The sequence below is a fragment of the Arvicola amphibius genome, chromosome 18, assembly GCF_903992535.2.
Source record: "Arvicola amphibius chromosome 18, mArvAmp1.2, whole genome shotgun sequence".
NCBI lineage: Eukaryota > Metazoa > Chordata > Mammalia > Rodentia > Cricetidae > Arvicola > Arvicola amphibius.
In genome coordinates this window covers 15,647,742-15,671,688 of record NC_052064.1, presented here as the reverse complement: position 1 = coordinate 15,671,688, position 23,947 = coordinate 15,647,742, and the positions used below count along the sequence as shown (strand labels likewise).

The 23,947-nt window shown below is 36.7% G+C and overlaps 1 protein-coding gene across 1 annotated transcript in view; it reads right to left on the bottom strand.

Annotated features, from left to right (window-relative positions):
• The window catches only part of Sema3a (semaphorin 3A), a 200,370-nt gene that overhangs the window by 19,471 nt on the left and 156,952 nt on the right, over window positions 1-23,947 (bottom strand). Inside the window, exons 7-13 of the mRNA XM_038315387.1 lie at window positions 22,483-22,625; window positions 19,996-20,110; window positions 19,650-19,719; window positions 16,131-16,275; window positions 12,025-12,244; window positions 8,825-8,916; window positions 2,453-2,494 (exon numbers count right to left, since the gene is read on the bottom strand). Of these exons, the coding sequence (XP_038171315.1) occupies window positions 2,453-2,494; window positions 8,825-8,916; window positions 12,025-12,244; window positions 16,131-16,275; window positions 19,650-19,719; window positions 19,996-20,110; window positions 22,483-22,625 (827 nt within the window). The remainder of the gene's footprint in view (window positions 1-2,452; window positions 2,495-8,824; window positions 8,917-12,024; window positions 12,245-16,130; window positions 16,276-19,649; window positions 19,720-19,995; window positions 20,111-22,482; window positions 22,626-23,947) is intronic.

Sequence of the window (23,947 nt, the reverse complement as noted above, 5' to 3'; positions counted from 1 at the left end):
CTACACATGTGTGTGTGTGTAAGTTGAATGTACACTAAAGGTTTTAAAGAAATTTAAGAAATTATTAAGGAGTGTTTTTATAGACAACAGGTCAGTGCTTAAAGCTAAACAATATTTTTATAAAAGAATAGCAAGAGGTAAGAATAACCAATCCATTTCCTTGTACATACATTTTCCTTGTTAAATATCGCTATTCTAAAAAATAAAATAAATAAAATTATTACCTATATTAACAGATGTTTAATTTGTTTAGTCATCTTAATTTTAGTATTGTCCTGAATGAGTTTGTAAATCAGCATAGATAAAATTGGTTTATATCTTAGTAAGAGAATATGTTTTATCTTTTTTAATATAAGGAACTTAGATATCTACTGTAATAAAAAGGAGGCATATATACCATACTTAGCAAATGTGAAATTCCTTAGGGCGCTGTAGCCATAGCCAGAAACACGGCTGACAACAATGAACATGAACACGATGACACTGACATTAATATCCTAGGCTATTTTGATACTTTTGAGACGGTTTCATATAGCCTAGGCTATCCTTATTCTCCAGGATCCTGTGTCTTCATTCCAATCAAATGTTTGGATTATGGGTGTTGCACCTAGCCCTGGTTTTGTGATCCTATTTGAAAGGGTCAGTGACCAAATTGGCCATGCTATCAAAAGACCTTATGCTTGGCTAATAATGTTTCAAAAGCATATGCCAAATTCATAATTATAGATTAATGGGCGTAGGGCATTTGAGTAGGAAAAGAACTGCCCAAACAAAGTATCTATATCTGCCTTTAGGAGAAAAATAGAAAAAAAATATGTATAGTAAAACGAGAAAAAGCAAAGTGAGTACAGCCGTCCAAATGAGTTATGGTTATGAAAACCCAAACTCCAATAAATTGTCCCAAATTAAATGCAATTCAATGTCATTTTGATTTCCTCATAATTCTTCAGGATTACTAATGATACATAAAATAATCACGCTATTCACATAAAGCATAGTGGCTTGCAGGCATCACTGAGCATAATCTAGTGACTAGCCTGAAACCTGATGTGCTTTTTCTGCCCAATTTAACATCGCTGCAGGAGATTTCGCTAGTCTCCTCACGAGATGAGGGCCACGAGCAGGACGTGATTTCATTATCTAGAAGGTGAGTTATATCGTCACTCGTCCCCCCCCCCCTAAAATGCTGTCTCACTTTAAAAATGCTCCTAAGAGTGGATGAAATTGAGTCCTATTGAATGAAATCCATCTTCCCTCTATCAGTGGGAAATGTAAGGCAAGGATTCTTTTACTGTGGCAATTCAAAATGGCATTTTTTAGTTGACTGTTGTATTGATGGGAGATATTTTAAAATGTTTAAATTCTCAATTATTTTCAAACAGGATGTTTTGCTAAATTGGATTTAGAGGTGATTCAGTAAGGATTGGCGCTGAAGTCTAGCAGGGAATAAATATAAATAAATACCTTTAAAATCATTACAGGAAAGATTATCCCTGTCTAGCTTCCATCCTGGAAAGCCCCGGATTTCCTTGCCAACATGTGACAATTTTTAGATATGAAGAACAGGTGAATAACATGTTAATGAGGTGTAAAATAGCAGTATCGTGCCAATAACGTCTGCACTCTGAGGTTAAATATCTTGGAGATTATCGATCTATTTTCATACATCTCCGTGGAAAGGCACACGTGGCATTTTGTTGGCACCATGAATTAGTGTTTTGTTCAAGGGGTAGAACACTGTCAAAGGCAGGCCACACAAATATATCAGAAATAACGATAGCCAACTGACTATCATATTCATGGTTCTGTCTCCAAGATTTTACAGCAGGGAAGAACGTCCTCGTTCACTGTCATTTTTATAATATGTTGACTTACTAATGGGCTTCAGTTCTGTATACCCATTTATTTCCAGAGGTGTCATTCATACACTGGATATAATTTGTTGGAAGCCACACTCTGAGCCACATCCATAGTTATTGAGAAATCAGCTGTTTTTCTTGTGTGTTTTGTCAAAACATCCATTTGATATGAATGAAAGACTAGACATAAGTGACCCTTAAGCTCTGAATTCTTGGCAAGCTAGAAGATTCTGCTCGGTAGTGTTTGGTTGTATGTTTAACTGAAGTGAAAGCCACCTTTTCTGTTCTTGTGATACAATACCACTGAAGGTAGGAGCTACTTTTTAAGCTAAGATCTTCCAAACATAATAACAAAGCGCTTACTTTTATTGACCTCTACGGTGCATAGGAGTTTATTAATCTGTAAAGCACAGATGTACAATTTTCATTCCATTAGCCTGTTAGATAGAATAGCAATACTTCTTTGCTCTTTGATTCTTCCACTGCCCACTGCTAACCAGTCTATAAAATGTGATGGATGATAAATAGATCTATCAAATACAAAGTCAAAACCAATGAAACATACTGCTGACTGCAGCGTCTTATGATTGTACCTGTTTCGTAGAAAGCTCCATTGCTGATATAGTTGTGGGTTCCTAAAAAAAAAAAAAAGAAGAAGCAAAAGGAGAGTTTGATAAACGAGAAACTATAATGTGTAATTGGTTAGCACACTTACTAAGTTCTCAGAGAAATGATGTCACTGCTGACAACAAATAGCATAACTGGAAATAAGATGTGTGAGAGAAGCTGGAGAGATACGCGAAGCCAACAGTGAGGGTCCAGCAGCACCATCCACATAAAAGTCCTTGGGGATCCTGTCTATAGCTGGGCAAGGTGTGTTTGTCACCCACTGACTGCGCCTAGAGAGAACGTCTCAGTGGGTCCATGGGAGTTAAGAAAAAGTAAATTCTCTACTTCCCCTTCCTTATTTAACTGCTCTTTCCTCTGCTTCGCCTCCTATTTGTCTGTGAGACAGAGACAGGCACCACACGTTTTCCTTGGTCCTTTGCTCTAGGTGGAATCTGGGTGCTCTAACCTGAACGCCTGTCCGTTCTGTTCACCCTTTGACCTCTCCTGCAGCCCTTCTTCCGAGAGCTTTCATCGTCAGGAGCAGAATTTGCCAATGCAATTCCATTGTGCCTCCAAATCGCTTATTGATCCTTTCCTCTTAGCCTTTCCCATCATCTCTTCTGTGTTTCCCTGACAGTCCTAGCAGGTTCACCTTCCCCCTCTCATTCTTCCCATTCTGCCTTATGTTCCCCGAGCTGGGCAGCCATAGTGCTGCCCACCCCACATGCAGAGGCAGAGCTCGGACTCCCCACTTCAAACCTGATGGCAAAAATTCACACGTGAGTTTCTTCACAACTTACATACAATCTGCCTAGCACAAAAGTGAAATAAATGATTAAGGATGTGTGGTAACTCAATGGGCTAATTTAGAGATTTCTAATACTTTTCTATTTTACAGTTTAAGTGAGTGATGGCAACTATTAAATATAATGATGATTTCTCAAGGAATTATCAACCACAAAGACAACTCTGAGGCAAATAATGTCAGCCCACTGTGTCTACATAGAAAGGGCATATTTGCTATTTAGTATTATCAAGCCACAAAACATAAATCTGTATTTCATGAAAAATACGGTTTTAAGGCAATTTTTAGGTTCTACAATATTGGAATAAGTTAGCTAATAAAGAAACTAAAATGTGTCAGGAGACATTTCCATGGCAATTTCTCCCTCCCCCCCGCAACCATTTCACATGAGAATTTCTCATTAGACTGAAGAAATAATTAAGTTCATGCGGATTTATATCGAAGAAACTTGACAGTCAAGCTTCAAGGCATTGAAGGTTAACATCCACAGTAATACAATATGAGGTCGAAGTTCTCTTAAAAATAGAGTTGAGTGAATTTTCACTTCCTATTTACTGACAGCACAAAATTACAAACATCTATTATGCAAATGAAAATGGGTTATCATATGTAAATTGTAAAACGTGAGACAAACTCGAACACACATCAGATTTCACGGAGACATATTATGCCAACATTCAAGATCAAGTTCCTGGTATCCTTTATTAATATAACCTTATTTATTTTTTTCTGCCAGGAAGTTAGTAACAGTTTAGAATATGGACTGCAATTGAATTTTAAGGCACAATATATTACAGTGACATCCATTTAAATGAGCTGTAATTTGCCTGAGAAATAACTGGTAGAGAATATGACTTCCCTTTACAACAGATGCAGCTTCATAAGCATTTTTTCCATGAAATTGCAAATTCAATTGTAAATTTAATTGGTGTTCATGGTTAAAGAAGCGAAATAAGAAACAGCGTCTTTTCAAGATTTTCGATGACTCCAATTTGCGATACATTTCCCAGATATTTTAATTTAGTGCTTATTAAACTTTTGCACTTTCGGAGCTCTTCCACGTGCTGACCCCGAGAAATTCGGATATAGCTCACACTAGATGCTCAGTGTTGGGAAGGAAGCTCCCTTACAAGTTAATAGGCTGGGCCTGGGAAAGCATCAATTACGTTTTACATTTGAATGAAAATTAAACTCTCTCATTTGTTTGCTCAGCTGTTCATGGAATATTGCATAAATTGGGTTGAAAATGCAAGTGTTATTGATGTAACTGCCTTGCAATCCTCTGCAGCCAATAGGACTATAAATAAAGCCCTTTGTCCCCAAGGCGCCATGGCTGGATGTGGCACCTCACTGGCTCAAAAGGAAAGCCTGTTGGAAGGACTGGAAAGAAAAACCCATACTGACCAGTCAAGGTGAAAAATCACTACGTGTCTGACTTTTTATACCTTAATTTAAGAAAGGACAAACGTAAGGGAGCCCAGCATTCTAGAGCAGTATTTTAAGGGATTAACTATTTCCCAATAACTAACATTTAGCAGTTAGCTTAGTTTTACTCTAAAAAGAGAATCTTTAACATTTATAATTGCAATCTTCACCATAAGAAGTCAATGCTCCATTAACTAGGCAGGTCATTCAGGAGCACACAGCAAACTCTCAAACTCAGATGGTTGCTGGCTAAGCACATTTAGAATCTGGCTGTGTGTTAGTGCTGCCGTGCTATTTTGAATAGTTACAGGCAGGTGTGTTAGTTTCCGAGACTGGCACCAATGCCAATTCTACTTCTTGGTGTCTATTAAAAGATTTACTCCGAAATGGAAATTTTATTGCTTACAGAATATTTTTCTTTCTATACAGTGATTTGGGATGGGATTTCACCCCGAATAAAAAGTATCTTGTAACCCAAACCACTGGAATGTTCTGTGATTAGCCAGTGTTTTCCTAAAACAGATCTCAAGGTGGCAAGTGGTAGGTGCTGAATTTAATCCAAGAATTTATGAGTTATTCAGCATAAGAGTCATAAGAACATGGTCTCACGGAGGTGGTAATATAAGTAAATTAACTTAACATTAAATGTGTTTAAAAAATTATAAAAAGAGTACCAGCCAGGATCATGCCCTTAAATCTTTATCTTGTGTATTTCGCCTATTCAAGCTAAGGTGCAGCTCAGCTGACCTTTTAAAATTCATTTTATTTTTATTTATTTATTTTTTTAATATTTATTTATTATGTATATAGTATTCTGTCTGCTTGTATGCCTTCAGACCAGAAGAGGGCGCCAGATCTCATTACAGATGGTTGTGAGCCACCATGTGGTTGCTGGGAATTGAACTCCTCAGGACCTTGATGGCTCAGTGGTTAAGATCATTTTATTTTACATTGAATGACACTAGTGTGAAATGGAAACACAGGCAGTGTGACATTTCCCTGCCTTTCATTGTATGTGTCTATCGCTTCCATGTCTTGTGGCTTTTCTTTTTTTTTCTGTCCCCCGCTGCAAAATTAAACAAAGCTTGACAGTGAAATATTCCAATCGCCAGCCCACACTGTATGTAAGAACCTTGGCTGATAGACTAGACTGCTGAAAGTAAATATTTCTGTAAACTCTGCCCATAGATGTTTTGTCTGCTTGAGTGCCAAAGAAATAATCGTCACAATATGGACAGCGAAGACCCGGAAGAAAAGAGCAAAAGCTTCCCTGAAAGGAAGTGTATTTCCAGTTGCAGATATTTGCTAACACAGCCGAGATACAGGAACAGTTACTTCTACAGCACAATGGCAATTGTTCAAGTTGCTAGAGGCTGATAAAGAGTTCTTCTCAGTACAGCTTAAGTGCCATAGGTAGGGGTCCTAGTCTTCACTGGTGGAAGCTTGAAATGCATTTCTTTCAAAATCCCCAAATAAGAACAGAATGTAATAGATACTAAATATCTATGTCTGCAAATCTCTTGGCTCCCATCATGTTCTTTCTAAAAGCCATTTTAGCGTAAACTCCTTTGACATTGAAATTTTTTATTAAAATGTATCAAGGAATAAAGAGTAACGTGTGAAATGTAAACCTCAGATTCCAGATCCATTAAAAAGGAAATTTAGCTACGATATAGAATTACTACCAAAAATACACACGACTTATTTAATTAATAAAACAAGAAACTAATGAAAATACAAGGAAATTATTTATAAGTATCATAACATGACTAAAATAATTCTATATAACAAAATTTAGTTCTACTAGGTGGTAACAGAAAGTCATTGAAACTGTGTGTAACACAGAAGGTCCATTTATTGCAAGTGGTCAGAGAGTATGCTTAGGGTGGTCACCTCTGTCTGTCTGTCTCTCTCTCACACACATACACACATGACTGATTTTTTTTTGTAAAAGCCTGATTCTAGGAAAGGTGAAGGAAAACACTAAATTGTGAGTCAATAGGTGTTTATCAGGGTGCTGTGCTAATGTCACCCATGACTTCATTTGCAAGAGCTACATTAATAATTCATTTTAAAGGAAGGCTTTTTTCCCCTTTCTATCAGAGAATAATATGGAATCAGATTACCAGGATTGCATGGTACTGTTTCTAATGCACCTTCCCATTATTCTCCAATCTTTACTTGATTCCTTGAAAAGGTCCTTACAATCTTTATCTTATTTAATTTTTACATCGGTAATGTTTCATTTGTGTAATAAATGTTGGCTGCATTTATACTTTAGGCTTTAGACATATAACTATGAATACCAGGCATCCATTTATAAGTTTTGCCCGTTTGCTAATTTAAGTGGACTCTGCAATGGGTGACAGCCCATTTGGCTAATGGTAGTTTTCGACGTGTAGGTTAAAGTTCCAATGTGCTTGCTTTTCGAGGTAACTCACTTGGAATAATGAGATTCAGTTTGCACTCTGTATTCAGCAATTAAATATAACCAAAAGAATCAACTTTTAAAATCTGAATTTGACTTCACTATTTTGAACATTTAAATCAAGCCCATGCAGAACATTTATAAGGAAGTCTATTCATGTTCAGCTTAGATAACTAAAGACAATAAAGTAATAAATACTAATGACATTTCAGCTGAGCTTTGTGGCACTGCTTAGAGTCCCAGTGTTCAGGTGGCGGAGGCCGTAGGATCAGAGGTTCAGTGCCATCCTCAGCTACACAGTGAATTCGGTGCAAGCCTGGCATACTGGGGACACCATCCACAAAAGAAAAAAGAAACAAGGACAGTGACACTAGCCCCAAAGCTGTCACTGTCCCTAGTGCTTTAAGCAAGGGTCACTGGGTGAGGTACTATAGTCAATATTTTGCAAATAAGAGCTTGAATGTCCGTTCTTCATTTTCCTGCAATTTTGACTTCATTTTCTCCTCCTAAGACAACTGAACAGTGATTCTCTGGCCTATGAGCTAAGGGCATCTGTATGTAAATAGGGTTGTTAAACGAGTGAGAGCCTCTTAGCGTCATCATTAAAGGTTGAATCAACAGAAAATAATAATCTCTATATGTGTGAATGTGTGTGTGTATATAGATATGAGTATATACCTGTGCGACACATGTGGAGGACAAATGACATCACATGAAATTGTGAGACTACAAACAGTATTTCTATCCTACCTGTCTGCTTCTTTCTTTTTATTTTTTTTTTTCCTTTTTGGTTTTTCGAGACAGGGGTTCTCTGTAACTTTGGAGCCTGTCTTGAAACTAGCTCTTATAGACCAGGCTGGCCTCAAACTCACAAAGATACACCTGCCTCTGCCTTCCTGTGTGCTGGCATTATACTTCTTTCTTAGAATTCAAGTTTACGCTGTATTTTTAAAGTTGTCAGTAAGTACCCACTGTATTATCTTATCAAAATATTTTCAGAATGTTATTTGTCTTAGAGGTAACTCATATCAAAATGTGATCCCTGTTCAAACCTTTCCAGTGAGCAAGGGCTCAAGATGAGCAACATGTATGATACCTATGTTCATCTATTTCCCTTGTCCTTGCTCCAACCTCAGTATACCTGATACTTGAAGAGCCTAGACCATTGGTGACTCAGGAAAAAAGGACATATACTTGCCCATTTTTGAGGTTTGAAGAGTAGGCATCTATAATAAATTATCTGTTGCTAACATAAGCCTTCCTTACTCGAACTTAGTCACTGATGTTCTTAAGAAAATACTACGAAATAATCTATGAAGTCTTCCTTTGGCATGCTGAACATATCTCCCAGAATGCACTCAGAGTTTACATATCATGCCAAATATTCTATAAAGTGCAAGAGAAGACAGTTTGAATAGGGAGGACTTGATCTTCAAGGTAAACTTATACAAATAATACAAAATGTAAATCATGTATTTTGTCATTTATAAAAGAAAATATGAGCCAAGAATTTTTACATTCTTACATTTAACTGCGTTGACACTTCCAAGGTATAGTTTGATTAGTGTCTGGCTTTTCCTACTTGACAATCTAATTAGAAGTATCCACAAGAGCACTGTCGACGGTTCCTTTGGTGTCCCAGCTGTCCAGCATAGAGACGCAGCTGAACCTGCAGATGCTAAATTAAGGAGTACTCACCCTAAAGACTGTCATTTCTTCCAGAAGAACCTCTTCTAAGTCATGCCACGTCTCCTTGGGGACTGAGACCACCTTAAGGACAGTCCCAACATCTTTAAAAAAAAAAAAAAAAAGCAGACAGAACAGTTACAATGGAATTAGATTCGAATGGAGTTTACCCCTAATGGGACAATAAGGAATTTTGCAGAGAGGTTTTTTTGTTTGCTTGTTTTTGTTTTTATCGTGTAGACTAGAAAGTATGTGTCTTAGCCACAGCACACAGAGTAGAAAGCTCAGGAGAAAACTTCTGGAAGTCAGTTCTTGCAATACAGTTTGTTAGAGGTGGCTCTCTTCCGTCGTTTGCGACACCTTGCTTCCTACTTCAGGTTAAGTGGACTGCAAGCTTCTGAACCTAAACTTTCCATCTCTCTAGAGAAATTCTGAGATTACATCAAACTTTTCCATGTCTTCCTGGGTCTAGACTCCAGTTCTCAACTTAAAGGATGGCAAGTACTTTTACACACCAAGAAATCTCCCCAGCCCCAGAAAAAAAAAAAAAAAATTTCCAGTCTCTTTGTATTTCTTTTCCATGTGGGTACATTCATAAAATTCTACATACAAATGCATTTCATGCACTTAGACTCTAAACTATAAAGATACCCACGGGATATAAAAATCCATTTTTAGAACTATATCAAGCTTCAAAGAAGAATGTAACATGAAAGTGTAGAAATTTTCAAAAATATAATAAATACAATAAAATGGCTAAGTTGGATAGCTTTTTTTACTTTTAAATTTTAATTGCCATACATTCCAGAAGATATATACATACACACACACACACACACACACACACACACACACACATATATATGTATGTATGTATGTATTTATAACCAATTTGACAAGGCAGATTTTTTCCCTTTTATTTTGACATCAGCGTATGTCCACAAAGACTCTGCAGATGTGAACTGTAAGGGACACCGCCCATCCCAGGTACAAGAGCCTCGGAGTTCAGCAGCACAGCCATCTTCTAGAAGTGGCCACACTTCGCGGCCCTTAAGGTAGGCTCACTGATACTGAAGTGATGAATGTCGATGTGATCTCTCAAAGTAAACACTTCTGATTACCACAATAGTTTCTCTATAATAGGCACACTTGGAAATTAAGTTTACAGTCTTGAAAGTTAAGTTCAGGAATTAAATTATAAAAAATTGATTTCATTTTATCGAGATTTAAATTACTTTCTAATTTTCATTATTAAGAGAAACATGTTGTAATGAAAACATCTGTCATTTTCACCTGAAATTTCAGTTATGCAATGTGAATTTTCCTGTGTAGCCGGTGTGATTCTACTCTTTGCTCAAAGGCAAAGATGTTGAGTCTAAACAATTTCAGTTTTGAGTAAATTAGGTCAATTCTTTGTAGCCTCAGTTGGTTTATTTTAACAAACTTTTCATTTATTCAAAGAAATTCTTACCAAAAGAACCGCTCTACCAGAAATATAACCTAGTACCTAGTACATCGACTTTATTGGCCATTGGATTGTCACATTGTACTCTGTGATCAAGGCTATTCCTTTTAAAGTTTTTTTTTTTTAAAGTCCACTTTTAAGAGGATCCTTCTGTGTTTACAGAACCTTAACCTGCTCATAACACCAAAGATTAAAGGGAAATTAGGTTAATCTACTTAGTGACTCCATTGGGTCTCCTGGACCCAAACACAACTTTATCTATGTTCCAGATCAAGTTTTACCGAATAGTATTTCAAACAATTTCACACAAATTGAATCAGATTACTCAACAAGGATCAATGCTCAATGAAGTGAAACTTAGTTAAAAGATACAATTACTGTAATCAATTTCCTTGCTGACAGATGACCCTGGTCTGGACTGACCTACAACCATCCACGGCACCCAACGTTCAACATCCTCGTGAAAAGGGGGTTTTTTAAAGGCAGTTTGTGTCCTAGAGGAACTAACTGCTCATGACTGGTTTACTTTGGTCAGACACCTGGAAGCTGGCTTTGTTGCTTTGAGAGAGAATCAGAGACTTCTGAACGAGGGATGGCGAGCAAGGCCACAGTGACATTATTGAACAAACCCAATTACTCTGCCGAGATTCAATTACAACTTGACATTAAAAGAGAAGCTAATATTTACTGAGAAGAAATATTCTCTTCTATTTCCTGATTCTATTTGTAAGCTGCGGGTGCTGCGCACAGTCACCGACTTTTATGGAACTCCGACTCTCATTAGGATTCTTTCGTTCGGTGGGAAGGTGTTCTCCGAAAAAGGAGTCTTTAATGTATTGCTAAGAACCTGAAACATGATGACGTCAGGATTTCATGATTGAGGTATGAATCTTACAGTAATTTACCACACATTTTCTGTTCTGCTGTAGTCAACATAATTTTCTTTCTGTTTCTCCCCCAAGGAAGAGAGGACATTATTGCACCACGTTTTGGTGGAGCACACTGCTTTGCTTTGTCTCTTGTTGATTTATGTCAGTTAATGAAGTTAATGGAGACCAGGAATTTATTACCCTGGAATCTGACGTTAAGTAGCAGGTTTTGGATTTGTAACTGGTACTTTCATAGATTGCATCACCGCTTAGAGGGCATGGGGGAAACAAAATAACATGTCACAGCCATAGAAAGATTGATTCTGAAAATACACCTGCAGAAATCTGCTTCTAAAAGTGAAATCAGTGACAGGATTTTGTTAACGTTTCTAAAGAAAGGCATGCAATGAGTGTCCAATACATTTTTGGATAAAAAAAAAATCTTTCCAGGTTTCATTTGTATGGCAAAAACAATGGACAAATGATTTTGGTAACCTTTATTTGATTGAAAGTTTTCATTAGTGGAAATGTTAAATGAAAGACAAGCTTTCAGTAACATAATACCCTGCGAATCTCAGCCATGATTTGAGCAACATTGCGACTGTGTGTGTATGTGTATTTGTGTATCCCTAACTAGAAGAATTGAGATTCAATTATTATAATTGATTATTTAGCTCTTACATTTTCTTAATTGAACTGAATAAGTTTCATTTCAAAGGACCCCCCCCCTTTTTTTTTTTAAAGCAAATGTATCTACAAAGTGATGGCCAACTGTTCTGGTACCTTGAAACTGAACGCAGAACTTGGTTCTTGGTACACTTAGTCAGCTAAATAGAGTGTTCTGGAAGGAAACACAAGGGTACAATTCAAAAGTGTACCTGTTCCGATGAACATGACATCGTACTGGCCGTCCTCTGCATCCACTCGGTCTACAACGATTTGCGTGAACTGATAATTTACATCCGTTTTGATCATGATTGGGCGGTTATTGATAGGGAATACTGGGTTGTACATGGCTGGATGACTTCTGGCAAAGGTTATGACATCATCAGGAAGGTCCTTTGTGGAGTCAAAGCCACCAAATGTTTTACTCGGACACTATTAGAAAAAGGCGAATACCTTTTAAATAAAATCTAATGATTAGGAGTATAAATTATAAAATTACACTTCTTCAATCTTCTGTGAGTCTACACCCGTAATTATTTTCTATTACATTTGAATCTGACTGAATAAGTATTAGCTATTACCAGCTCTTATGTACCTAAATTAGTAGTTGAAATTATCAGTGTATATTTCTAAACAAACGTTAATTTTCAATATTAATGAATGTCATCATTTCTTGCAAGTTGCAAACGTATCTGGAGGTGTTCAGTAGTCTGAAGGAGTCTGATGTCTGTTAACTGCACCAGTCTGAGATCTTTTTCTATAATATATTCTTAACATAATGCATGAAATATGCTACATTTGAGGGCAACTAATGATATCTAGAGAAGCAATAGTTTTCTTGATTATATATAACTGCTTTAGTTTAGAGTCACACTGAAATATAAATGATCTTTCCCAACCAGAAGACAATAAAAAACTATTCTTTATTGCCTGACTCATAACCTAAGGTTGAAAACATTATTAATGACTTTAATAAAATAATTCAGGCTTTATTTAGTGACTACCAGTGGATGCCAAAGAAACCAGCCAATCAAAATGGAGGCAGCAAAGTTAAGGAAACTATATATTGACATACAAATCAAGAAAGAACATCTTTTTGTGAGCTGGTAGCATGTCGGCTGTGGATAGAAATACTCTTCTCAAAATTAAATAAAAAGCCATGAGAAAAATCAGTGTTTTTTGTCTCCTCACTGTAACCCAGTGTTTAGAGCCAACAGTGTCACAGGTATAGGCCATCAGTCTTAGGTAGCTTGTCCTACAGTTCAGTAACGCTTCACTTTTAATGTAAGTGCTCGAGAGATAAATTATAATCGCATCTTACAAGATTAGAGTTAGAAATCAACCTCTTGCCGGTTACTTGACAAATTCATTAATAATTCAAGAGTTATTAAATAATGTTTTGAAATGAGAGTACAATATATATGTGTACATGTTTGACCTGCACATGGAATAGATATGGTAGAATAATAGACTTCTTGTTTTGATATACCTTAGAGATTTCTTTAATATCACATTAAAACTTATAAAAAAACAATACAAAGCTTCAAAGGCTTTTAATATTATTTATGGGACTAAAGAGATGTCATGGCTTCTTCCAGAGGACTTGGATATGATTCTCAGTACCCAAAAGATAATTCATATCCAATTATAACTGTAGTTCCAGGGTATCCAATGCTCTCTCTGGACTTCTTGGGGACTGGACATATGTGAAGTACACACACATGCAGGCAAAACACTCACAAAGAGAAAAGAAGAAATTTTGAAAAAGGATCTCTGTGTTCTCCTCTCCATTATGTAAAGACACCAGGAACAAATGTGCAAACGTGTGAGTAAAACCTGTAGTTGGGGATTATTTCAATTTTTCCTACAACTTACTTTTGTTTCTTTCTCTATTATCTGCTTTTAAATATAAAATACAATTTGCTTATAGATTTTCTTTAAATTTCAATAATAGCTGGACCGTGGTGGCACACATCCCAGCACTCAGGAGACAGAGTCAGGAGTATCTTTGTGAGTTCAAGGCTAACCTGGTCTACAGAGTGAGACCTAGGACAGCCAAGGCTACACAGCACAGTGAAAGTCTATCTCGAAAACCAAATTGTTTTCAATAATAGTGTGTTGTTTAAATATTGCCTTTATGACTGCCCCTCAGTAATATTGTTGAAATGACAGAGAAATGACAGTTTGCACCTTTAAAACATTCATCACATTCTCTTCCATTCCTGACTTATGCAATGCTGTCTCCAACACTCTGAGCACAGTGCTTGCTGATAACAGTTTCTCCTCAGAGCTTACTGTGAACAGGGAGTTAGCGCTAAGCTGGAGCTGAATACTACCACCATCACTTAACATGGTTCTTATCATTGAAATTGGAAAAATAATTGGCTACTGTTTGTGTGTGTGTGTGTGTGTGTGTATCCCAAAACAATATATCCCATAAAACAAAGCCCAGAATATAGTAATTTCTACTACTGATTTCACAAACACTATTTATATTCATATTAAAAGGCCTTTTGAGCAGGATATTTAAGACATAAAGGTCTGTCATCCATAGAAACATAAAACTGTCTACTAAGAAAGAGGGAACAGTTTGTGACTAAGAACTGGAGAAAAAGCCTTTTGTTTTCATAAGTCTCATTTGTTTCTCTATAATAAAAACTTTCCCTCTAGTCATTATTATTTTCAAACCGTATTGAATTTTTTGTTGCTGTTGCAGCATTATCAGTTAGAAACAAATTTTTTATAAAACACACTATTTTTAATTTTCTCATAGATAATTTTGGAAGTGCAGAGAAAATGAAAATACTAAATCCTATATCTAGTAAGGCAATAAAAAACACTTGTCTTGAATCTATCATACTATTAAACCACTGAAGTAAAATTAAACTAATAGCTAAATTTCAAATGTAAGTCCTTTCCACTGTCTAAAAATATCTTTCTTAAAGTTTCTTTTGATAAGAAAATGCTACTCCTAGTTGAGATTGACAGGGAATGACCTGGGCCTGGAGCTGTATAAACAATTTCTGGCACACAGGTAGAGTGGTTCACTAAAACATTCGGCTCACTAGGACGTGGCACAAGCCATTGTAATTAGTTGTTCAGATGGAAAAGGCAGAAGGACAGGCCTTGACAACAGGGGAGGTGGAACCACCAGCCATGAAGCTCAGCAGAATAGCCGTCAAGTCCTAGGTACCTATGGATGGACCCGCTCACAGGGGAAAAAGTTAACTGATGTGTCCTTAATTACACCTACAAAAACCAAGTGAAAGAGCTCTTAGGGTTTGAATAATTGAGGATCGTGACAGCCACAAGACATACTAAGTTGCACAGTACAATAAGGAAATGGGATGGCAGTCATTAAACCTCAAAAAGACACACGGGAAGTCTCCTAATCAGCTCCATCTTAAAAACAGACTTAGCCCAGCGCCATCTGAGGCCCTGACAATGGGAGTTTGCCTGGATCACACTAGTTAAAGGACATGTCCTTGAGACGTTCTCTTGTTTGGTGCCTGATGTGGGACGGCCCGGGTCACAGTGGGTGGTGCCGGTATGGGTATGAACTCCTGGTGGTGTAAGTAACCTACCTTAGCAAAAGCCAGGGTGCCAGTTTTCTAGCAGCCTTCTACCATAGCTTCTGCTTCAAGCCCCTGCCTTGGCACCCCTCAGTGATGGACTGTACTGTGCCATCTCAAAAATAGACCGTTTCTCTGCTCCCAAGCTCCTTAAAGAAAACATTGCTTCTGACATGGTCTTTAGGCTGACTACCCTGAATTTGTATCCTCTTAAAGTGTTTTCTTTATATGTATTTTTAAAAAGAATATTTTGTTACATGATGTTTTGTTTAGCTTGACACGGTTTCATTGGAATTATCGATAGTGTTGCAAGCTCAGTCAAAGCCATGGGATGATAAGGGTGGTTTTACTACTGTTCCTCTGAGCACAGCCTACCATATAGTCAGGATAAGCAGCGCCCTCACCGTCAGAGAGAAGCAGCTCATATACCTTCTACTAGCTTCAGTGTCCCCGACAGCCATTTCCTCGGTGTTCTGCTCAAAAAGGAAGGTGCATCGGCTTCTCATTCATGTTTTGCTTAAAAAAATTAGGGACAGCTAATGATATGCCAACAATTTAAATACTGGAATGTGCGGTGAACATGTTCCATGTGGAGTTACAAGGAACCACACAGAATCCGTCTTGACCTTCTCTTCGTAGTCACAGACTCTTTGCTCTGTGTTGTGCTAAACACTTACACCTCAACTTATTTGCTGGACTTGACAAAAATATATTCATTCCACAGGTTAAATATCAGAGCCACTTACAGTTCCTGGCCGGGGATACGGGACTCTTCCTTGATACGGCACCCATTGATAGTTGGGGCCGTCTCTGTGAGCATACGGGCCAAGGAATACTCTTCTCACGTCACTCATGCTATACATGCACACCGCAGAGCCCTTGAAGATGTTGCTAGGAGAGAAGAGAAGGAAAACTGCATTTATCTCTAGCTAGTGGCCGTAGGATGACTTGACTTCTTCATTATGTTTCAGATGTTAGTGACCAAAACACACATAGAGCCTTTGCAACCACAACTATTCTTTGGGATTAGTTTGGTCTCATCGATGTATTTTATCAATGTATAAAGGAATAAATCCTGACTTGTTTAAAAGTGTGTGAAATCTTATTTGGTCTTCATCAAATATATGCATTTATTATCAAATATAAACTATTAAAGCTGGCCAAGAAAGACATATAAGAATGATCACCTCTGAATACATACGGCAGTTTTGATGTTGTAAAGAAATTAAAGCTAAAGTTTCTGTTTCACCCTCAAGTATCATCACTGAGAAAGAAACCCATTGTAGTCTCAAGAACTATAAAAAATCCTTTTCAAAGCCAAACCTGCTGCTCTGAAGGAGTGTATGAAGGCACGCGGCGTATCACATTAGAATTTTAAGTCCTAAACCAACAAGGTGTGAACTGAAGTAACATTGGAGATCTGAAATCCATGAAGGAGTAATCATTATATCTGTACAACACCGAGCATAGTTTAAGGTAGTAGGTGTTATACGATGGAGAATTACTCCAGATATTTCTATCATTCTATCAACCAAAAGCAAGCAATTGAAATAACTGTTTGTCATTGAGATAAAACTATTTTCCATTTACTTGTTCTGCAAAAGCACAGCTTATGTAAAATATTATATAAAAATAAAGTGCATGCTTACATTACTTATAACGATATAAGTCATATTGAAATCACACATAAATCATACCACACAAGAGCTGTGGGTTCCTAAGCTATAAAATTTGCTCATTAGACAATGATACAGGAGGAAACTGATATCTATTGGACTATGACAACCACTTACCATGAGTACAGGACTCTATACTAACCTCAATAAATATTCATAATGTTTAATATTTCCATGATAGAATAAATTACGAACTGACTCACATTTGATGCATCCCACTTTTACTAAAATTTGTTGTCTATATCCCATTTTATTGTTACATATTTAGTAATCTTGGTGAATCAGATAACTCTGAGGTCTAATGCATACAACTTTATAGTCATTTGCCACCAATAACCCATCTTATTGAAAAGAGTGAAGAAATTATTTCACCCATTAAACAGTGGCAATCAAAATATGGATTTCCTAAATACTAGCATGGGAATTGCCCAGTGAACTGGTCAGAAAAGCAAATTCATAGGGTCAACTTATTCTTGCAATGTCAAAAGCTCTGGTGGTAAACCATATGATTTTTATTATTTATATTTTATAATTAAGAATTTTATATATGATTTATAGAATTTGTGTATATGATTTGTAGAATAGAGACATTAAGTTTTAACACATTCTTGGTGATTCTCTCAGACAATACTGAGAAGTGCTTTTGCTCTAGGAAATGGGGACACAGAAAGACAGATTGAGAGTTGCCACTCACTTCCCACAGACTTACTGCAGTTGTCTAGTTATTAGCAACAAATTTACTAATGCATCGGCATATGGACTTGCATATAGATTTAGTAATATGTGTCTCTTCATTTCTAAAGCTAATTCCATTAAGTAATGATGCCAAAGTGATTTAAATGTCTTTAATATTTATAAATATGCCAGAATTACGTTCTATAATTAATCTTTCTCTTTATACGACCATACTCACCAACAGTGCTTCTTAGTGGATTCAATATTATTTTTATTTTAAATAATTTGCTATCTCTCAATGCATATACTTACTAATATCTATGCAATAGTTTATTTATTCCAAAAATACTTTATATAGTTTGAACCGTCTGCTGAGTAGAATGGGGGTTGTCTGTCCAAAAGATGAAACAGCTGCTTTTTCATTGAGAGCAAGAACTCTTGGAAGAACTTGAAAGAGAGAAGTGCAGGCTGATGACAGAGCTGGGAAGATATGGAAGTGAATATACAAGGAGAGGAATGGAAAGGAACTATAAGCAAGGAAATGAAGCTTGAGTTTGGAATTGTGTGTCAAGCAGAGCACACACACAAACCTGTGTGAACTTGGCTCTCTGGTTTCTCTCTCCAGCTCTTGATTGAATTTGAGGATTCTTTTTATAAGATTATGTTTTAAATATTTGGACTTTAGGTAGTTAATGAAAAAAAATCAAGGAACCCATCAAATTAAAGAGTAATTAGAGTAAAAAATGAGAAAATCTATTTGCTAACTTTCAGAAATTTTGATATAATAAATATAGTATATTCTAATGCATGTGAAGTGTGTAAAATCATATACGTATATTGAAATTTTATGAAATGCTGTATTAATGTTTATAAAAGTACCCAAATAGGTTATATTTATGAACATATGTGTATATATATCTATATATTTATGCATGTTCTTTTAATTAATGAAAAAGAGGGCATGAGTTTGAAGGAAAGTGGGGAGCAGTATATGTGAAGGTCTGGAGGAATGGAAAGATTATAAGTGTATTATAATTTCAAAAACAAAAGAAACATCAGAACATTCCTACAATCAACTTAATAGTTTCACTTTCTCTAACCCTGCAAATTTTTATTGAATTCTAAGGGAATGTGCAGGAAGATGGAGCAAGGACTTCACATGTGAAGCAGTGGGAAAGCCTACCCAACTGCTGGGCACCAGAGCCATGTTTTCTACTAAGTTCTCTGTCAACCACCTGTCCAGACAGAGGACGTTCCCTCCAGGGGAACAGCTGGCAACACCAAATATTCTAAGTTGCCTAACACCTCATCTCTTTAGCATTTGCTGACAGCGATGGAGACAGAGTGGGTCAGTTGCTACAGTCCTAAGTTCCAAATCGAGTTCCTTCATTCTTCTTGTTATATCACTAAAAGCTTCTTTCAAAAAAATTCTTGTTTCCAACTTGACGATCCACATCTTGCTAAATATTAAATATAAAATATTGAAGTTGATATTATATTATTACTAACTGTATTTCATAGGATATAACACACAGTTTCCAGACTGCTTCATTGTTCTATTTATAGTGATGATATCCTTGCATTACATGTTTTAATTTCTGATGACTTGTATTTCGTGATTGGGCACACCCATGTGAGTACACACGTGTGCCGCTGTGACGTACAGTTCAGAGGACAACTTGTTTCAGGCAGTTCTCTACCCCATCTGCTTTCTGGAATCCCACTCTGGTTGTGAGCTTTGGGACAAGCCCCTTCACCCCAGGATCCATGACCCTGCCTCATGACTTGTAAAATCATTATCAGTGCATGTCAGAACCAAGGATTCACAGACACTCAAAAACTGAAGCAACAAAAGTGGCTAAGGCAGCTACAGGATGTACAATTTATCCAACACAGTAATAAAGGGCCATTTACCTTGACGTTGTAAACACTCCGTAGACAACCGGATTTTTGGGATCTTTAGAGTTCATTAAGAATACATCCTCTGTTTGAAAACACAACCAGAGAAAGTTCTATATTTATTTTACATCTAGTGGGCAGTTTCCCCTCCCTCCTCTCCTCCCAGTCCCTTCTCTATTCCTCCTTTTCCTGCCCCAATCCATCCCTCCTCTGTTCCCATCTCCCCGCTCCCCGATACATTCCTCCTGTGTTTCTGTTCAGGCACAGGTCTCCCATGGATATTAACAAAACATGGCATGTTACGTTTCAGTAAGACTAAGTACTTCACATATGTCCTATGCGTCAAACATCAGCCACTTACGCAATTCATCAAAATGGGTGTCAATGCCATTGGGACCTGGCACAGAGCAAATCAGGCGAGCCTTCAGGAATGTCGTCCATTTATTCACAAGACTTCTGTGTCCACCAAAGTCATTCTGAAAGGTAACACAAGCTACTCTATAGAGCAAGCATGCTATACAGAAGTGTCAAATATGTTTCTTCTTCCCAGTTCTTAACTCCAGACACATGAATGTAGTTCCTCATTTTTCCATGTTTAAGTTATTTTTAAAAAGACATCTTTCTGTGTAACCAAGTAATCCCCCATTCTTTATGTTTCAAATGAATCATAGCCATTCTGAATGACTGTATATAAATTATTATACTATTTATTATATTTTTGCTCAAATCTTTGATCCAAAGCTCAGTAAAGGGAATGTCCATAAGAGTCCTTAAATGTGTTGGATGGTGATGGTGCACGCCTTTAATCCTAGCACTGGGGGATGCAGAGGCAGGTGGAAATCCGTGAGTTCAAGGCCAGCCTGGTCTGCAAAAGCTAGCTCCAGGACAGGCTCCAAAGTATAGAGAAAGGCTGTCTTGAAAAAACATAAAGATAAAAAAGAGTCCTTACATTTTGTTCATTAATGAGAGTAAATTAACTCATTTGAAATATACACACTATGAAATATTATTTAGCCATTTAATATGATTAAACCAGGAGGACTTGCTTGGTGAATTCAGTCAAATAGGCTAATATAAATATCACTGACCCCAAGTAAAAATGAACCCAAAATGCTGAACTCTCAAAAGCAGTGTGTAGAATGGTGACCCACTGAGTCTAGGAGAACAGTGGAATTTGAACACAAATTGGCCAAAGGATAGAAAATTTTGAATAGACAGGAAGAAGAGGTTCAAGAAATCTGCTATATAGCATGATTGCTAAGGCAGTGTTAATGTTATAATCTTAAAAATTTGCTAAGAAAGATTTTTAAGTGTTGTTACCACATAGAACAAAAGTATATGATTTAAAACATATACTAATTTGCTAGATTTATCCATTTATAAATGTCAAAATGATATGCTGTGTACTACAAATGTATACAACATTTTGCAATTAAACTAAATTTAAAAGAAATTTTTCTCTTCCACCCTGCTATTAATAATGAACAATTATTAATCGCATGTTTGCTCTGGGTTAGGCAAGTTCTCCCTGCTGGGACAGTGTTTTCTTAGAATCTCACCAGGGGATGCAGCCCGACTCAGGGATGCTACTGGGCATAAAATCAGCCTTCCCTGGGCATATGTTGAATGGATGATAAATATTGCTTATTGTCTTTACTGATAGTAAATCCACCAAGTCACGCTTCTGAAACCAAACCCTTCAACAGCTTGCAACAGTCAGTCAGTTTTTACACCATAACCAGTAGGTTGAGAAAGCTTTTCTTAGAAAACATTTTCAAAATGTCTTATTACTGCAAATAAAACTGAATTTTAACATAAATGTTACCCTAAAATCTATTGCAAAGGCATACATTTACCAAAAGATGCTATCTTTAAAACTATTTTTTTTTCTTTTTGGTTTTTTTGAGACAGGGTTTCTCTGTGTAGTTTTGACTATTTGGGAACTTGTTCTTTAGACCAGGCTGGCCTTGAACTCACAGAGATCTGCCTGCCTCTGCCTCCCAAGTGCTGAGAATAAAGGCGAGGTGCCACCTCGGCCCAGCTAAAACTAATTTTTATGTACACATGTTGCAATAACAGTTTTCTTAAAATTAGAGCATACACTTAATATTGTTTATGTGGTATTTATATTATACAGCTGTTTTATAACTCTGTAGCTAATACTTTAAACGTATATATTTTTATAAAGATGTCGGATTTATTTACACATTGCTATATGTTTCCAAATAACAAAGAAAGCTTTTCTAGGAATCAGTTGTACTGTATCATCAGATCATAATGTGCTAAGAAAGAGATCAGAAAGACCCCCATGGATTTTTTTTTTGCTATAACACTGTTTTGCAATATTACACCATATTAAACACCAAATCTTCTAGAAAAAAATAAATATCAGACCACCTCATTCCGGCATTTGTATGTGTTTGAATAAGAACCTATGTGTATGATTAAATTATCAATATGTAAATATAAGCTATCCTAATTTTGGCTCATTGTTCAATGCTTTATCTGTATTCCAATACCAAATATCCATTCAAAATATATTAGTGTAGGAAATTGCTAAATCTTAAAAATGTAGAAGGTATGTTCTTTCAGGTAATATTTTATTCTTATTCATATAGGAAAATACTTTCTATTCCTCGATTTTGAAACAAAATAATTAATGTAATTGTGAAATAATGTTATTTCATAATCTCTAAGCATATCCCTATTTATATATAATACATTTTCAATCATTTTTAACATTTAAATATTTGGTACTAGATGTCATTTTAAACATCATTTAAATCAATAGAAAATGAAATGAGATTAAATTGTGAATGAACAATGCTTTTTTTTTTCTTTACCTCACCTTGCATATCTGGCCAATTCTAGCGTGAGTGGCTTTTCCAGAATGTTCTCCATCTATCGCATTTTCTCGGAAGAAAAAATACACTTTGTCATCTTCAGGGTTGTCACTCTCTGGGATGAGATGAGCACTGATGAATCTAGGATCTGAGAAAAACATTGTATTTATTAATCTGCAGTTTAATGAATAAGGATATTCTATAGACTTTGTTTATACTTTCTTTTGTTTATACTTTCTTTGTTACATGTTAAGATGGTAGTTTCCTTGTTTAATTCACTTTTTTGGTTTATTTTACCCAATGCCTGTTCATTATGAAATATATTATAAATTAGAGTTATCTCAACAAAAGAAATTTAATTTTGCTCAGAGTGTTAGGCATGGGTACAAAACCCATTTAGTACAAATTATTGATTATCCAAATCCTTTTCAATCTTGAGAGTCATCAAGTGTTCCTTGTTGCTGGATGCAGTTATTCCTCTTTTATTGCATCAAATCACAGAAAAAGTCCCGACTAGTTCCTTCTTGTTTTCATTAAATACTTGGTGGCGGGGAAAGGTGAAATCTGTGTAAGCAACAGAACTGCCCATTTCCACCCATTTTCCCGTTCCCAGCTCAGAATTTGGCGACATCATTTTACTCTTCAGACCGAGACTGCGCTCTCATGCTCTGCATTCTCCCCAGCATTCTGTCCCTGTGCCCGACTGTGCCATTTCAGCCATATCAGGGCTCCAAGGTCAGCATTGCCAATGCAGATCACCAAACATTTTCCAACCAGTCTGTTCCTAGCTCACAGCCGTCCTTATTTTTTCACGCAACCACCAGAATGCTCCTCTACCCCATCAGTTTGTCTCCAGTTGCTCCATGTTCTTCACCACTCATTTAGTAATAAAATCAGCCAGGCGCTGTGGGTGCACGCCTTTAATCCCAGCACTTAGGAGGCAGAGGTGGGTGAATCTCTGTGAGTTCAAGGCCAGCCTGGTCTACAGAGTGAGTTCCAGGACAGGCTCCAAAGCTACAGATAAACCCTGTTTTGAGAAACCAAAACCAACCAACCAACTAACCAAGCAAATAAATATTTGAATAAATGAATATAAAATCAAAATACTTAAGATGACCAGGGGCCGAGACGTTTTGTGAACCACCTGACACATATTTTCTTCTGCATCCTTTTTCTTCCAGCCTTCTCCTGGACAGGGATGCTACCACCAATCCTGGTTCTTAAATATGTTATGCTCAATCTGTTCTGTTTTGAGGCTTGTCCATCTGGGTAACTCTGTCTTCAAATAACCTAAGGCTCAAATCCGACAAATCCTTCTTTCCTTGGGTCTTTCTTCAAATAGCTTATTATTAGGTGGAGCATTGACACTGTGTTCCTCTGTATTTATTCTACCACATAACCTTTCCCCAGCAGTACTGAGTGCTCATTCTGTCTGTTTCTGTATCTTCTCCTCCTCTCTCTCATTCTCTC